A 13,555-nucleotide genomic window follows, 5' to 3' on the forward strand; every position below is an offset into this window, starting at 1 on the left:
TTGGAGGGGAAATCACATTGGGGGCTTCATTTTTTATAAGTTCCTAGCTAAGAATTAATTAAGTAGACTGTTTTCATAGCATTACCTAAAATTATATTACACGAAAGTATTTATTTTCATAAAAAGGCACTGGAGGGGATTCATGGTCTAATCCATGGTTCTCTCCATCCTTGTGTACACTTCTGTGGTTTCAAGTCAATCCACAGGTACACCCTGACAAGGATGGCTAGGCTGAGCTATGTATACCTACTGAGTAAGAGGTGTTTCTTTTTTAAGATTCTAGCCCATTAGGAGGCACTATAGGCTTTTCTTAAACCAGGACTACGCTCAGGGATCTAGTTGTGAATAGTACTACTAACAAGTAGTAGAGAAAGCAAAATAATTCTGTTTGAGGAAAAACTAAAGCATGTAGGAAACGTGTTCCAACCATTAATTGAATATTCATTTCAATTAATAGCTCTGCCTTATTCCCTGATTCAAGTACCAGAAGTTTCTAGCTGTAATGCATATATCTGTGTTTACAGTGTTATGATCTTTATCTGTATCATTACCTTAATCTGCCTCTATCAGAAAAGACTTTTAGGGGCCCGTGGGTGGCTCAGTGGGTTAAGCCTCTGCCTTCAGCTCAGGTCATGATCTCAGGGTCCTGGGATTGAGCCCCACATCTGGCTTTCTGCTCAGCAGGGAGCCTGCTTCCCCTCCTCTCTCTGTCTGCTGCTCTGCCTACTTCTGATCTCTCTCTGTCAAATAAATAAGATCTTAAAAAAAGAAAGAAAGGAAGAAAGAAAAGACTTAGATTTGAGAGTCCTATAAAGCAAAAGGGAAGATGAAGAATTCCAAAGTTGAGAAATCAAATTTTTCTGATTTCTTTCATTTTTGCTGCCTAAGAATTTTCTGGATCAGGGGAAATAGGAACTTCTGGCCACAGATCCAAAATTATTTCTAAATCATCACATGCCACCTTTTCTTTAGTATTCTTTCTGTCTCTTTCCTATAACTAGGAAACTAAAAAGAGGGAAGACAGAAAAGCTAAGAAAAAAAGGAGAAAATGAGGAAGTAGAAGCACACTGAGGAGAAAGATGGAAGGAAAAGAGAAAGATAGAGAAATTAGAAAAAATATTCACAGAATTGCAAGTGTGAATTACAGGAAAATTTACAGCAAGAATTAGAAAAACAAAACATTATGCAGCAAAGTGAATATGTAGAAATAATGTCCAAATTGACCCTATTTTTTCCCTCACAATTTACAGTCTTATTAGGTTCATTCCCCATAATAATATTTACCACCAGTCTTGGTAATTCCAGGAGAGTCTCAAGCCATAAATATTTCACATATTCCAATAATAGGAACTCATTAAGTATGTAATATATAACATTTATGTTTTTATTATTTGGCACGACTGAAATGACTCTCATATAATTAATTCATAGGTGAGTAAACATCTTTTTGTCAGAATACTTGCTTTTCAGATTTTAAAATGTGGAGACTCTTTCTGTGATCTCCCTCCCCCATTAGCTTAGATGAAGCCGGCTTCCCAGGGGGCATCCTCTTTCCTTCTCCCATGCTGTGATTTCCAGGATTACCAGCAAATGTTCCTGAAGTATCAGAGTAATGCTCTTTGTCATACCCCACACAGCCCCTTCTCAGTGGGCTGGGGGTGGGGCTTCGTGTCCCAGAGGTCAGGCCAGAGCAGTGCGTGGGTGAGGATGATTGGTCGCAGAAGCAGGAACAGTTCAGATACTAGCCTTGACACTCACGCTCCAGGGTTTAGTTAAATATATCTGGAGGTAAAAATGTCCTGGTCAACAAGGAAAAGCATCATCGAGAAGCTATCGGTCACTGTGCTGGGACTTCTGTGCACCCAGGTTTGCCGTGAGTAGGGATTGTCCCCCGTGGGAATCTGAAAGGATTTAGTAGCTGCAGTATTATTGAGGGAGGAGGGAAGGGGCTCACAAGTCTTATAGACTTTCTATCCACATAATCTACGGGGATGTTTTCCAGGTTTTGTAGGTGTTACAGTGACCATCACCCTGACCGTGTCTCCGTTTCTCATCAGGTGTGACAGGCGCGGAGGTGGAGCAGAGGCCCCCAACCCTGAGTCTCCAGGAGGGAGCCAGTGCCACGCTACAGTGCAATTTTTCCACCTCTGCCACTAATGTGCAGTGGTACCGCCAGGATCGTGGAGGCCGCCTCATCCTCCTGTTTTACATTCCTTCGGGGACAAAGAAGAATGGAAGGTTAAGCTCTACGACAGTCGCTAAGGAACGCCGCAGCTCTCTGTACATTTCCTCGTCCCAGATCACAGACTCAGCCACTTATTACTGTGCCGCAGAACCACAGTGCTCCCCAGGCACCTGCAGCCTGTGCACAAACCGGCAGCTGTTCTTGGCTCCTCCTCCAGCCGCCTCCTCCAGCAGGAGCCCACCACGCAGCACGTGCACAGCTTACTACTCTTTACTCTATTGGTAGAGCTGGAACCAGATACTTTTTGGTCCTACAGATTTGGGACGTTGGTCTTCATCTTCCCTTCTCAACCCGGTATCTCTTTCTCTGCACTATAAACCACTATAAACCTCTAACTTGGAACATGCAGAGTAGCTAATAAGAAGACAGAAATCAATATTTAAGCCACAGTAGGATGAACTCCAAAAGGGCAAAAAGTGAAAGGAATCAAAAGGGGGAAAAGAAATCACTCCAATAAAGATGTTACTAGACAATGATCCCCCTTAGCTCGGTGTCTCAGGAGTATTCAGGTCTGTTTCAGCAGAATGTGTCCCAACAGACAATTGCACACAGTTGCATTCCATCCTACTAATGCAGCAAAACAACAAAAAAATCTTCTGCTGAAAGTTCATATATGAACTTGGTCACTGAACACAAAACAGCTTTTTTTTTTATAGTTTTGGACTCAACATGTCTAAAATTAGTTTCTCAATCTAGTAAAAGTTCTTGGCAGCGTTGAGTTCTTTTGAAAGCTCTGGAGGATAACCCATTTCCTTGCCTTTTCTAGCTTCTAGAGGCCACCTGGATTCCTTGGCTCATGACCCTTTCTTGAATCATTCTAGATTCTTGCTTCTACCACTGTATCTCTTTCCTCTTCTGGAGCCAAATCTCCTACCTCATTTTTATAAAGACACTTTTAATTCTATTTTGGTCCTACTCAGAAAATCCGGGATAGTTCATATCAGGATCCTTACATTAATCACATATCCAATCCCTTTTGCCATATTTGTTCACATGTTCAGATACCCAGCATATCAGGACCTGGATATCATTGGGGGCCATTATTCAGACCACATGTAGTATAGCAACTCTAAATTTCCATTCCCCACCTCCTTTAGGGCTTGTTTTTGTTTGCTTGTTTATTTGTTTGATGACCTGACTTTTTCAGTTAAGCCGATTTTCCCCATGGTATGTGGCCTCTGACATTGGTCCTAGAAGAACAGTGTTGGGTATTTGCCCAGACATGCAGGTATGACAGTGGTTTTAGCGAGACACTCTTTGGTAGTCCTTTTCCCTGATCTATAGTAAGTAAAGTCCCTGCCCCTATTTGTATGGCACCTTGCAATTAGCCTCAATTAAGTGTCAGATGATTGTTCTGTCATTTTCAACAATGTCTCAGTGGGCATAAATTGCTTCAAGCCCCTTCATAGAGGTAGTCTTTGAGATTTATTATTGAGGCTTGTTCTGATGCCTGGAGCATTCTTTCTCTTTCCCTTTCCTGTTAAATTTCTAGCCAGTTCATGATTTAGCTTATTGCTGTCCTTGAGCTACCTGCCTTTTATTAATTGCTTACAACCAAAATCTCCACTGTTTCAAAAGCACCCTTCAACTTGAACTTCCCGATGCTCTGTTCCAGATGAAGTGTTCTCTAGGGGAGAGTTCTGTTCTTACAGCTTCTTCTCTCCCTGGGCATAACCTCCGTGCCACTACTCTGGAGTTCTGAGAAAGGACAGTGGTATGCATTTCTCAGAGTGATATTCCTGCTTTATGAGCAGTGTGCTAAGGGCAGTAGTTTCTGGTCTTCTGGACAATGTCCAGAGACTTTAATTTTTTAAAAAGTAATTCCACCAATTTTGATTTTCATTAGTTATGATTGTTTTGCTGGGGACAGTATCCATAAATCTGATGTGGGAAACAAAGGTAGAAAGAAATGTAGATTAAAATGTCTTTATAACCTTCAGCCTATTGACAAATACTTGAGGCAAGCAGAGTATAATGTTCCTCCAGGAAGCTCCCAGCTATCTTAATGTTAACGCCTTACTTGAGGGAAAAACAAGCTTTGTTTGACAATAGCAAGGCCTCCAGAATCCTGAAAGTCATCTTTAGTGTATGAAGATCCTTTTGGAACTTCCCTTACCTTTACTTCCCCCAACCTCAAAGTATATAATCAGTTGCTCCTCACAATCCTGGGGCAACAGCTCTTTCTGTCCATAGGTCCTGTCCCCATGCTTTAATGAAATGACCTTTTTGCATCAAAGACATTCAAAAACTCTTCCTTGGCCGTCGACTCTGGGCCTCACCTCACCAACATTCCAAAACTACCTCAGATCTACTCACGCTGCCATTCTGGAATTTACAGCCTCCTATTCATGCTACTAGCACATAGAATAGGCCTACAAAGAGAATAGTCAAAAGTTCAGCTTTTCTTTGAGATACATTGATTTTCTCTATTGAGAAAGAAACCCATCGTCTTGCTTTTAGCCTAACCTTGCCCCAGATATAATTAATCAAATACACTGTATCGTCATCGTAAAACAACCATGGTTGGAATACCATATCTTTTTTCAAATCAAAAAGTACTAGTTGTGCTTAGAGCTATTATCCAAAATAAATGAAAACTAAGGCTCATCTCTGAGTTTCTAACTCTTTTTTTTAAAGATTTTTATTTATTTATTTGACAGGCAGATATCACAAGTAGGCAGAGAGGCAGGCAGAGAGACAGGGGGGAAGCAGGCCCCCACCAAGCAGAAAGCCCGACATGGGGCTAGATCCCAGGACCCTGAGATCATGACCTGAGCCAAAGGCAGAGGCCCAACCCCTTGAGCCACCCAGGCACCCCTGAGTTTCTGACTTTTTAACAGAAAACAGCATTAGTGTTGATTTTTACAAAGTCCAACAGTGTAGGTATAGGTATGAGGTAGGAAAGGGTTGGGGCTCAAAGCTAACAGCCAAGAAATAATTCTTGAGATGTCTGCAGTGCATAAAGGTGGCTTTATTAAAACATGGGAACAGACCTGTGGGCAGAAAAAGCTGCACTGGGGTCATGTGGAGTGGCCCATTTTATACTTTCACGTTGGGAAGAGGTTGGGGATAGGAGAAGTCTCTAAGGAATTTGGAAGTAAGGTTTCCAGGAGCTTGAGGGGGCTAGCTATTGTTAGGAAAAGGTCATTTATTACAGTCTAATAAAACCTTAGTCACGAGGCCCTTCAGATGTATATGGGTGGGTCATATACCTGGGGGATGATTGCCAACATATATCTTGGGGATAGAGATAAAGGAAGTTGCCAAAGGAATTTTTATGTGTTAAAGTAGACTTTCAGGATCCTGTGGGGTTGGGATAATGTTAAGCTAAGATTGCCTTTTGCCCTCAGCAAAGTATTAATATAGAGGCAGCTGAGCTCCCAGAGAGTCACTCTGCCTGCTTCAAGGACTTGTTAACGGGCTGTAGGAAGTAAGGACATTTAATTTTTTCTCTTGTCTTTGCTTCCTACATCAGGTACATCACATCTATTGAAGATATCACAATTATAAGACTACTATATGATTATTATATAAGACAATTATATGACTATATTTTCCACCAATAGAAAATAATGAACAATTTAGATACCCATTGTCTTTGGTTCTATTCCCCAGAGACGCACCTTGAGATGAGGATTTGTGCACCTGAAAAGGAAAAGGTCAGATTTCAGATGATGTTCCCAGATATTCCATCAGCCTGATTTTGTGGAGAGCTCTAGAGCATAAATCCCACCACAATTTGCCTTATTCTTTGATGGCAGTTGGTGCATATTTTCTTGTGAACTATTTGGACTTGGGCAATTAAATTTTTAAAAAATCTTTTACTATCTTTTTCCTGCACTCCACAACAAACCTAACATCAAAGATGTCTGTTCTTGTTTGAAACTCAATATCAGCAGTATTTGACATGATATCAGAACTCATAAAATCATCAACATTTATGATTATGGGAAAACAAATTTCTCTTTGCAGCTCATTCTAGTCAGAATTATGATGTTTACTGCTCTGTACATCTGCTAAGTTGCTGGTTCCAAAGTCAGATTTTTCAAAGCAGTTGTGGACTGTGTAGTGATGGGTGATTTTGTCCACATGGCAGTAAGATTCTTCATTGAATCACGAACACAACATTAAAAAACAAAACAACAACAAAAAAAACCTCTATAAAAGATAAATTACCCAGTTTAAAAATGGGCAAAAATATTTGAGTAGACTTTTCACAAAAGCTATAGGAAAAGACCAAAAAGCACATAAAAAGATGCTCTACATCAGGGGTCAACAAAATATGGCCCACAAACCAAATCTAGCAAGCCATCTATGTTTGCAAATAAAGTTTTATTAGAACGAATCAATGCTCAGGTATTTTTGTATTATCAGTGGCTTCTTTCATTCCACAACAGCAGAGCTGAGTAGTTGTGGTAGAGACTGAATGGCCTGCAAAGCCTGAAATATTTACCATTTGGCTCTTTATGGAAAAAGTTTACCAAACTTTCTACATCATTAGTCATCAGAGAAATGCAAAGTAATACCACAAGATCACTATACAACCATTATGTTAGCTGAAAAAAAAATAGCTGACTATATCACATTTTGGCAGAGATGTAGGACAGTTATCTACATTAGAATTTATTTAAGGACATGTTCTCTTCCATATAAAGGGCTCTCCCTGATCTGATATGGTACTATAGGAGGAAGGAGAGCCCACGCAGTGACCCAGTCGAGGGCCAATTTCTGCACCTGAAAGGACCCTAGGACAGGTGAGATTGACAGGATCCCTCTTGCTCTTGGCAGGTCCAGCCTCACAACCAAGACCCCCAGATCCATCTGAGATAAACCTCAGTAAACAAAAGCAAGCGTTTCATAGGGGAACCCAACAAGAACAAAATCTCCTCCATCTGAAGAAATCACTGGCTCAAGAAGAGTCAGCCACTTACTTCAGTGCTCTGACTAATCCAGGGATTTCTGAACACAAACCTTTAAGCAGCTGCGGAAAATTGTTCAGTGTAATTTTCTATATGGCCACCAAGAGGCAGTGCTACTTCAGAGAAAATTAACCTTGGTCTCACACAGGATCAACTCATCAGAATTTTTAATCTTTTAAAAATTTAATATATGTCTTCTGCTTTGCTTCAATTTGTATCTATCAGTCATCTATCTATGTATCTATGTAACTATCTGCCTACCTATCCATCCATCTACCTAAACAATATCTGTGTTTATTCTAGTCTAATAGTTTGAAAAATATTACTTTGAAAAGCAACATTTTTAAAATAATATACCTTGTCCTCCTTCAAGGTCAGGACCATATTAACTCCTTTAATATGAATTTATGTTGTTTTCACCATACACAACCAACCTCCAATCACTGAGTTAATGTGTGCCTAGAATTCTTTTATCCCATTATTTTTACTGGGAAACCTATAATGAATTAAGTCCCAGTTCAAGCGTCTCCTCCATTTGAACTCTCCTCTTTCTGGGCCCAGAGACAGAATTCATTATTCTTTTCTTTGTCACATTGTATAGATAACACCGTTCTCTTTTGTAAGGCTTTATTTGGCTAGACTGGAGTACTGCTAGGTTGACTAAAGATCAGGACGGTGTCTCTTTCATGAATGAGACCCAAGTGTTGCCAACTTAGTAGGCAATTAGCAGGCACTCAACAGGCACTCTGTTATATATTTTGGAAATATGCACTAATGAATGAATAAATGAAAAAGAAAAAAACACATCACAAATTCAGCAAAAAATAAAAAAAAAATCTCTTTACGGTACTGGACTGGAATGATTGTAGAATGAGGAATGGGGACTCTTAACACTGACTCCTGTTGGACTGTGATATACTTATTTTTTTATTAGATTTGAGATGATATCAAATACAGATATAACAAAATTTTCTCTGTGCTTCAGGAAAAGAATATGTGCTTCTTAGTTCTTCTAATTTATATTATTTATAATGCAGATCACCCCCATTTTTAGGACTGTTTTGGAGTTTATCCTCAATTTCTGTCTCTGTGTCCTGCTGTGTTAACATCTAAAGCCAAATTGGTTCTTTGTATTTTCATATTTTACCCATAAAGACAAAGTGTGGAGAAGTTTCATGTGTGTTCAAAGTCAGGTTCAGCACTACCAAAAATGCTACACCACTGGATGGCCAAGGCCCCAGATCTTTTGAAATCTTTCCATTCAGAATCTTTCCATTCTGTGTACCCATTTGGAGATCAAAGCTCCTGAAGGACAGATAATTCTAGTACTTCCTAACTTCTTTCCCCCAGGCATATTCTTAAAGACATTTAATTTACCTAATTTCTATTTTAGAAGAAATATAAAGAAGTTGAAATTGATTTAATTACTTTCTATCATTTCTTCGGCTCATATAAAATATGGACATATCTGAAAAATTGTAATAAAATTTAAGTTCCCTAAGGGGAAAGGGACCACATATTCTTTATGCTCTGCTCCATTACCCTAGCTGGTAAGGGGATATTGTACATTTTGTGTGTCTTTAATAGGCTTTAATTAGCACTTGTAATAAAAAAAGAAATGCCCCCATACAAGCTGATCTTGTGGCTTCATAGGAGTCCCTCTCTTCCCCACCATAAATGTAACCTTTAATGACATATTATAAGTCATATATATATGGCTTGGTTTATGATTTTTAACATTTTAGGAGGTATGAGGAAAAGAAAGGGGGATTTTGAAGGAAAGATATTCTAAATGCATCCTGATCTGTGTGTAAAGAGGAAATCTCTGATTCCCAATGAAAGTATTTTCCACCATTCTAAGTTAAGACAAAATGAGGAAGTGCTTTCTTTGACAGAAATAGTTTCAAGTGAACTCACTTGTGAAGGGGCGGGGACTGTTGATGGAATTAAAAGCGGATGTGAACTTTAGGTTAGAGTCCTAGCAGGCTAGGAAGACCAGAAGACCAGCTGAGTTGTCACTGAGCTTTGGTATCAAGAGGAATGGCCAGGATCCTGAGAACACCCATTTTAATAATATGGCTTCAACTAGGCTGTGAGTTGTGGAGGAATAACTCCAGGATATGTCATTAATCTGGGGGCGGGGGGGGCGGGGAGATGAGGACTTTGGTATACAGACAACCTCATGCAGGTAGGGAAATATAAATTTGAGGACCTAATGACTTTTTGTTATCTTTTTAAGCAGGGGTGAGTGGCCAGCAGAAGAATAAGAGTGGCCAGCAGCAAGTGAAACAGGTTCCTCAATCTCTGACAGTCCAGGAAGAAGAGATTTCTACTCTCAACTGTACTTTTGAGAACACAGCATTTGACTACTTCTTATGGTACCGACAATACCCTGGTAAAGGCCCTGAATTATTGCTAACCATGCTGTTGGGTGGGAGTACAAAGGAAGATGGAAGATTCAAAATTTCCCTCAATGTAAGTGCCAAACAGTTCTCATTGCACATCACGGCTCCCCAGCCTAAAGACTCAGCCACCTACTTCTGTGCAGCAAAAGCACAGTGCTTCCCAGGCACCTGCAGCCTGGCACCAAACCTGAAGCTGAGGCTCCAACCAAACCCTACTGTGTAGAGGAAACACACACACACCCACCCCCCCCCACACACAAATTGTTTGGTCACAAAAAAATTTTTGATCCATTTAAAAGGACTGAAATTTTTATAGAATTTATTCTCTGACCAAAATGAAACTGATTGAGAAAATCAATTGCAAACAAATGTCTATAGAAACTTATCTAAAGACAGTAGAAATTAAAATTTTATTAAGAAAAATTATGCTGAGCCAGTAAGTTTTTAAAAACTATGAGAAAAAGGAACAGCTTACTAGACAAAATATATTATCAAAAAATACATATTATCAAAAAAACATTAGTAATAGAAGGGGAATTTTAGCCTGCATGTGAACTTCATTACAAAATTAAAAATGAGATGAAGGATGTATTTGTAACCATATAACCAAGAAAATACTAGAAATTATGGTTACATAGGGAACTCCTACAAATAAATAAGGCAAACATCCAATATAAAATAGGTAAGAATATAAAAATACCCTAAGAAGAGGAACTAGACATATGAATGAAGTGAATATATAAAACATCAACTTCTATAGTAATCAGGGGAAATTAAATTAAATTAAATTAAATTGAAAGAAATTACTATTTCATTTCTATCAGGTCAACAAAGAATTAAAAGTTTGATAAAAGTATGTTGACAAGAATACAGGGAGATGAGGATTCTTATCCCTTTTCAATTGGAGAAAACCACACAGAGAACAATTTATTCAAACACTTAGGAGAACAGTTTGCCTAACATAATAAAGAAGATATACATATCCAAAAAATCCAGCAGTTCCAATTCCTGATATCTACACTAAAGAAATTCAAACATTTGAACAAGGAGTCATCTACAGGGTACTCAAGACAGCACTGTTTTAACATAAGAATAATCAGTAATGGCCATAATCAATAAATAGTGGAGTATTGACACAATGGAAGTATAACATAGCTATTACAAGCAAATAAGCAGTTCTATGCAGATTTTCTTAAATGTGTCTTTAAAAAGGGGGTAGAATGGGATGCCTGGGTGGCTCAGTTGGTTGAGCAGCTGCCTTCAGCTCAGGTCATGATCCCACTGTCCTGGGATCGAGTCCCACATCACACTCCTTGCTCAGCAGGGAGCCTGCTTCTCTCTCTGTCTCTTCCTGCTACCCTGTCTGCATGTGCTTGCTCTCTCTCTGACAAATAAATAAATTAAATCTTTAAAAATAAATAAATAAATAAAAATTTAAAGGGGCGGAGTGTAAAAAGTACCATGATATGTATTGCATCACACTTATTTATGAGAAATGTCAAAATACAGAGTGTGATATATTGTTTAATGATATGTATCTGTAAGGCTAAAATTTTAAAAGACATGCATGGAATATTCCTAATAGTGATAACTACTTTAGAAACAGGAGAAGGAACAGGGGTCACTCTTTTAGTTCTGTTTGTAATGTTTGAGAGAGAGAGAGAGAGATCTGTAGAAAACATAACAAAATTAAATATTTGTTTGTTCTCATTGCCAGGGCAAAGATGTCTCCTAGACAATTTTTATACTTTTCCATGTGAAAATTATTTAATAATTTTTTTCTAGCTCTGCCAGTTCATAGAATGGAGAATGCAATGCTTATTACCTTACAACCTCACCAGATGTGTTCCCAATAGGTTAAATAAATGCCAATAAAAATTTCAGTAGAAAAATCTTTCAATTGGCTTGGGAGTTAAAAGGTATTCAACCTGAAATAAACAACACGGAGACTTCCTTCCCCAGTTCACACTGTGCATGTTTTCAATACATAAAAAGGGAAAGTGGGGGGAAAAATCAATTGGCTCAGCAATGAGAGATATGCCACAAGATGTCAGTATATGTTAGAAATAATATATGATTTCAATGAAGTTGTGGGGTACAAAATCAATATACAAAAACAAGTTGGTTTTTTTTGTGTTTTTTTTTAAATATTTTATTTATTTATTTGAGAGAGAGACAGTGAGAGAGAGCATGAGCGAGGAGAAGGTCAGAGAGAGAAGCAGACTCCCCATGGAGGTGGGAGCCTGATGCGGGACTCGATCCCAGGAATCCAGGATCATGACCTGAGCCGAAGGCAGTCGTCCAACCAACTGAGCCACCCAGGCGTCCCACAAGTTGTGTTTTTATATGCTAATAACAAACTCTCAGAAAAAGAAATTAAGAAAACAATCCCATTTACAATTGCATCAAAAAGAATAAAATGTCTAGGAATAAATTTAACCAAAGAGGTGAAAGACCTGTGTAATGAAAACTATAAGACACTGATGAAAAAAATTGAAGAAGACACAAATAAGTGAAAATATATTTTATATTCATGGATTGGAAAAATTGACATTGTTAATACAGTCATACTATCCAAAGTAATCTTTGGAATCAATACAACCTCTAGAAAAATTCCAATGGCATTTTTCACAGAAACAGAATAAACCTAAATTTGTATGGAACCACAGAAGACCCTAAATAGCCAAAGCAATCTTTGGAAAGAAGAACAAAGCTGGAGGCATCACACATCCTAATATCAAACTATATTACGAAGTTGTAGCAATCAAAACAGTATGGGATTGGCATAAAACAGATAGAAATATAAATGGAATAAAACAGGGATAAATCCATACATATTTGATCAATTTATTTGTTATAGAGGAACCAAGAATATACAACGAGGAAGGATAGTCTCCTCATTAAATGATACTAGGAAAAGTGGACAATCACGTGCAAAAGAATGACACTGGACCCATCCATTTATTACACCATACACAAAATTCTACTTAAAGTGGATTAAAGACATGAATGTAAGACCTGAAACTATAGAACTCCTGAAGAAAACAGAGAGGACATCAGACTTAGTAGTGACTTTTTGGATTTGACACCCAAAGCAAAGTCAACAATCAAAGTGTCCATCAAAAGATGAATGAATAAAAAGAACTTGGTATATATATATATATATATATATATATATATATATATATATGTACAATGGAATACCATTCATCCACAAAAAGGAAGGAAATCCTGCCATTTTCAAAGAATGGATGGAGCTTGAGAGCATTATTCTAAGTGAAAAAACTCAGGGATAAGACAAATAGTGTATGATTTCACTTATTTGTGGAATCCAAACAATAAGGGCAACAATAACAACAAACTCATAGATACCGAGGACAGGTTGCCAAGAGACAGAGATTGGGTTGGTGGGCAAAATGGGTGAAGGTGGTCAAAAGATATAAACTTCCAGATATAAGATATACAAACCTTTGGGATGTAATATACTGCATAGTGCTGTAAAAATTATAAAATAAATATACTATATATAGTATATGAACTCCCCTAGTTCTCAAAGTTTGTTTGGCTTCTTTTTCTAGCAGTCTGCAAAGTTGGATAAGAAATATGGGAGAGTATATATGTCTGACTAGAGTAGCTTTCATTGGACTGAAAGAGATGAGATCAAAAGAAAATAATGCCCATATTAGAATGCATGTGCAGATCAGAGGATAGCCATTATCAAGGATATAAGAAGGAGGGAGAACAGGGAAGATGTGGGCCCTCAATAGTGATTCTGTGGCATCATATGATATGTGAGTTTGGGGATCTCTGTAACAAAACCAAGGAGAGTCTGAGGACACTTTATCATAAAATAATTCAATTATTCTCATTTGGGTTTCTTTATTAGGTGGCCAAACAAAAATAAAATTGGGGGAATTTGATAATTTGACATAAATCCCTTCACAATAGGATAAGATGGAAAACAACCTTTAGTCCTTCAATGTCTA

At 38.2% G+C, this 13,555-nt stretch overlaps 1 gene segment (V, D, J or C); it reads left to right on the forward strand.

Moving 5' to 3' along the window:
• Positions 1-9,160: 9,160 nt before the first annotated feature.
• LOC131836321 (T-cell receptor alpha chain constant-like) overlaps positions 9,161-13,555 on the forward strand; it is a 384,129-nt gene continuing 379,734 nt past the window's right edge. Inside the window, 2 exon segments of the C gene segment in view lie at positions 9,161-9,256; positions 9,407-9,559. Of these exon segments, the coding sequence occupies positions 9,205-9,256; positions 9,407-9,559 (205 nt within the window).

The sequence above is a fragment of the Mustela lutreola genome, chromosome 7, assembly GCF_030435805.1.
Source record: "Mustela lutreola isolate mMusLut2 chromosome 7, mMusLut2.pri, whole genome shotgun sequence".
Taxonomy (NCBI): domain Eukaryota; kingdom Metazoa; phylum Chordata; class Mammalia; order Carnivora; family Mustelidae; genus Mustela; species Mustela lutreola.